Raw genomic sequence first — 3,622 nt, forward strand, 5'->3', positions numbered from 1 at the left:
TCAGGAGTTCAAGACCAGCCTGGGAAACATAGAGAAACCCTATCTCTACTAAAAATACAAAAAACAAACAAACAAAAAAGTCAGGCGTGGTGGCACGTGCCTGTGGTCCCAAAGCTACTTTGGAGGCTGAGGTGGGAGGATTACTTGAGCCCAGGAGGCAGAGGTTGCAGTGAGCCAAGATTGCCTCACTGCACTCCAGGCTAGGTGACAGAGCGACACCCTGTCCATAGAAAAACAAAAAACAAAAAACAAACAAAAAACAACAAAAAAAAAGTAAAAGGTTTATTTCACTGGTTATAAAAAGGGTTAAAAAAGTGTAATTTAAAAAAATAAAAACTACAAATCTCCCTATTACCAGAACTGCACAGAAATAAGGGATGGGACGAAAGGAAACAGCCGTTTAGTACAAAAAAATAAATCACTGGATTTGTTTATTAGTTAGCAAACAGACTGAGCAAAGGGAGGGGAAAGGATACCCACTTGCAGTTGGTACAGGTGTAGAAGACGGTTTGCCCTTCATCGGCTGAACGCATCTGTCTGGTGTGGTATGCCATTCCTTCATGACCACATCGAGGGCAGCGCCTGTCAACCTGGGAAGAAACTGGTGGGTTATGGAGGCCTGGTCATATCATACCCTTACTTCCCACAGGAATCAGGCGATCACGCCTCTCAAACATCGATGCTTTACATCTTTTCTCACTTGGAATTGGGCACAAAACTCTCCAGATCTCTGCAATCACTCCTCCATTTCTTTCCTACCCACCTTATGGAGCCAGTTCTTGATCTCATTAACTTACCACAGGTCCCTGGCACTCAGGCCCTTCCTCCACCGACATAGGCATGGCTGTCCCCAGTTGGTGGAACACAACTGAAGTCTTCACAACCTTCCCCTCAAAGTCTGCACAGGCAAGTAAGACGGGTTATGGAGACAACCTGAGGGAGCTGACACCGGAAACTTCCCCTCTCCCCTGGCTGGTTAGGCCAGGAGGCCCTATATCCTTTCCCTCAGTTTTCATCGCTGGACCAAATGTGCAACTGCCTGATGTCCTGCTCTAGGATCCCCTCCTCAACCCAACCGATCTTGAGTTCCCCAAGCTTCCGATCCTGGGCCCTCCGCCAGGACCCCTGCGTACAAGCCTCTCACCCCGAACGTTGATGTTGAAGCCACAGCGAGTACAGGTAACCGTATCCTGAGCCCCGGGCAGAGGCAGGACCGAGCCGCAATCTGAACAGAAATCCAAGTCCGACTGAAAGCTGGAGCAAGTACCGGCGAGGTCCATGACAGACATGCAGTCGGGTCTGAGGAGGGAGTTAGAAGTTTATTAACAAAAGAGAGAAGAGTTCCTGCCCCAGAAGTGGTAACTATTCCGTCCCAGGACGTAGGAGTATATAACCCGAGTCCTCCTCCCACGCACGCTTCCTGCCTCTGCGACCAAGGAGCCGAAACGCCCGGAACTCCCAGACAGCGTGGGTACTAAGAGGACTTGGAACCCTTTCCTGGGGCCGGCGAGAGGAGCTGGCCAACTCCGTGGGCTAGAGCGCCAGCTCTGCGCCCGCAGCGGGGCAGCGAGCTAGAGCCGGCTAGAGCGTCACGCTTTTACGCTGACGATTGGCTGTGACGTCATAATTAATTGCGAACCGTGTCTCGGAAGCCTTAGAGATGGAGAGTCACCTCTTCTAAGGGAGGTTGCGGCTCAACTTTCAGGCTGGTACTGAGACGTTGAGCACCAAATTGGTAACCAGTGCTGCGCTTCCAGCAAATTTTCCCACCAGCACCGAATCCTGGGATATTTATTCTCTTTTTCACATCCTACGGGAACCCAATCGCGGAGGAATATCCTCCTGAAAACCGTACTTTGCTGAATAATAACTTCTTTGGATTAGAGAACTACAACTCCCCTGGGTCCTGAGCTGGTATTTCCCTTTTGCGGCTGCACAGTAGTTAAAAACAAAGCTAAGTGTTCTGGCACGTATAGTTCTAGCGTTCCTTGGGTCCCGCTGGCGAGCGTGGGCTTTCTGCAGAGCGCAGCCGGCCTGTGTGCTTTGCGGACGGTTCACCGCGCTTGGAAAGGGGTGAGTCGGCTTCTTGAGGGACAGCAAGTGGTGAGGGTGAAGGCAGGAGGAATCCTTAGTCCCACGGTACGAAAGGAAGCAGGGATGAAGTGGGACACTTGAGAAGGGGCTCAAGACTTTGGAGGTGGTGGAACAGAAGAGCTTGGGGCTTCCCCTCCTTCGACTCCTGCCAGATAAGTGAAGCTAGCAGTAGTCAAGAAGCTCATTAAGTAGGATTTCATAAGATTTAGGTCGAGTTTGGCTTTCAGTTGTGCCTGCCGCTTATCGAACTCTTAATTCATTATTCGTCATCCATTAAGTGGACAGCTGAGATTTCCCTGATCTTTTATAAAACATGGGAATAAGTTTCTTTCGGAAATCTTGCTATTTTCATTACTCTGTAACTTATATTCGAAGTAGAGACTTTCCCTGAAGGGGCAGGTTGTAATTGTTTACTAGTTTCCTGCTAGTCCTCCCACCACCACCCACTCTGATAGCTGTGCTAAGTTCCTTCATATGAAAGTTCTGGAGCCATCACTATTTTGTCCTGTGAAGGACACAAGCTGTAGTCTTTTCGCTGGGAGAGGCTCCCATCTGCCTTTCTCTGTGATAATGGAGAGAACACCATAGTTAAAGGGTTAAAACTCAGCAAACTGCTGAAGAGTGACAAGCCCTATCACTTAACTGTGAAATTGCTTGTTATTCTGTCTGACAAAGGGAGATGTGTTGTTGAGCTGATTGTCGTAGACAGTTTTTATTCTCACTCATCTGTGTATCTCCTTTGAAAATGGAACTTGAAATTCTACCCTTCTCAATTTTCTCTTTTTAATTTGAAAAACACTCACCCAACATCCCCTGTGAGTTGCAGTAAAGAACAAAGCATTGAAAGGCATATCCTTTTCCCAACAAAAGCTCACAATCTATTCAATAAAGTATTTATTGAGCAACTATGCCAGGTTTTGAGCTGAGGCTGAACCTGCAAAGTTGAAATCTGTGTTCTTTGACCTCAAGGAACATGAATGAATAATTAGAATACAATAAAAGTGTGCCAGGAGGTACAAAATGTGAGAGCCCAGAACATACATATAAAGCAAACATACCTCTAAACGTCAAGGAAGACTGGGAAATGATTTAATAAAAAGATAGATACAATGTTATGGCAGATATTTAAAAAGATGCTCAGATATTATGTGTCAAGGATCATCAGCAATCAACAAATCATTAATTTTGAGAATTTGGGATCACAGACTCTAATGTTAAGTACTGTGCTAGAAGCCATGTACAGAGAAGTAAAAGTAAGGTGATCGTATGTTTAAAATCTCAAAATAAGCTTACATAGACAAATAAGAATGTTCCTAAGAGGTCAATGAGACCAAATATTTGATATCAGATCCTTTCCAACAATACAGAGGCATATTTGTAGATGTAAATTACAGTTTTCATTCCTTATGAGCCTAAATGTCAGCACCAAAATGTTAAAAGTGATATATGAATACAGATATCACAGTGTAAACCATGATTAATTTTCAAATGAGTTGTAGAATTAAAATATGTCAAGTATTTAGAGGAA

At 45.5% G+C, this 3,622-nt stretch overlaps 3 protein-coding genes across 7 annotated transcripts in view; 1 reads left to right on the forward strand and 2 right to left on the reverse strand.

Moving 5' to 3' along the window:
• PPP1R11 (protein phosphatase 1, regulatory (inhibitor) subunit 11) overlaps positions 1–1,472 on the reverse strand; it is a 10,190-nt gene extending 8,718 nt beyond the window's left edge. The window contains exon 1 of the mRNA XM_012001482.1: positions 1,457–1,472. The gene's annotated coding sequence lies outside the window, so the exon portion shown is untranslated. The remainder of the gene's footprint in view (positions 1–1,456) is intronic.
• Positions 1–1,574, reverse strand: part of ZNRD1 (zinc ribbon domain containing 1) — a 16,209-nt gene extending 14,635 nt beyond the window's left edge. For 2 of the 5 annotated variants that reach the window (XR_001008393.1, XM_012001477.1), the window contains exons 1-3: positions 1,145–1,574; positions 798–898; positions 481–590 (exon numbers count right to left, since the gene is read on the reverse strand). Coding sequence is in view for 4 of the 5 variants with exons in the window: in XM_012001477.1 (XP_011856867.1) it covers positions 481–590; positions 798–898; positions 1,145–1,289 (356 nt within the window). In the remaining variant the exon portion in view is untranslated. The remainder of the gene's footprint in view (positions 1–480; positions 591–797; positions 899–1,144) is intronic. The other 3 variants (XM_012001480.1, XM_012001478.1, XM_012001479.1) reach the window with 3 other exon arrangements.
• A 55-nt stretch (positions 1,575–1,629) lies between these two features.
• LOC105554856 (putative uncharacterized protein ZNRD1-AS1) overlaps positions 1,630–3,622 on the forward strand; it is a 4,134-nt gene continuing 2,141 nt past the window's right edge. Inside the window, exon 1 of the transcript XR_001008392.1 lies at positions 1,630–2,073. The gene's annotated coding sequence lies outside the window, so the exon portion shown is untranslated. The remainder of the gene's footprint in view (positions 2,074–3,622) is intronic.

This window comes from Mandrillus leucophaeus, unplaced genomic scaffold, assembly GCF_000951045.1.
Source record: "Mandrillus leucophaeus isolate KB7577 unplaced genomic scaffold, Mleu.le_1.0 Scaffold660, whole genome shotgun sequence".
In the NCBI taxonomy this organism is placed as follows: domain Eukaryota; kingdom Metazoa; phylum Chordata; class Mammalia; order Primates; family Cercopithecidae; genus Mandrillus; species Mandrillus leucophaeus.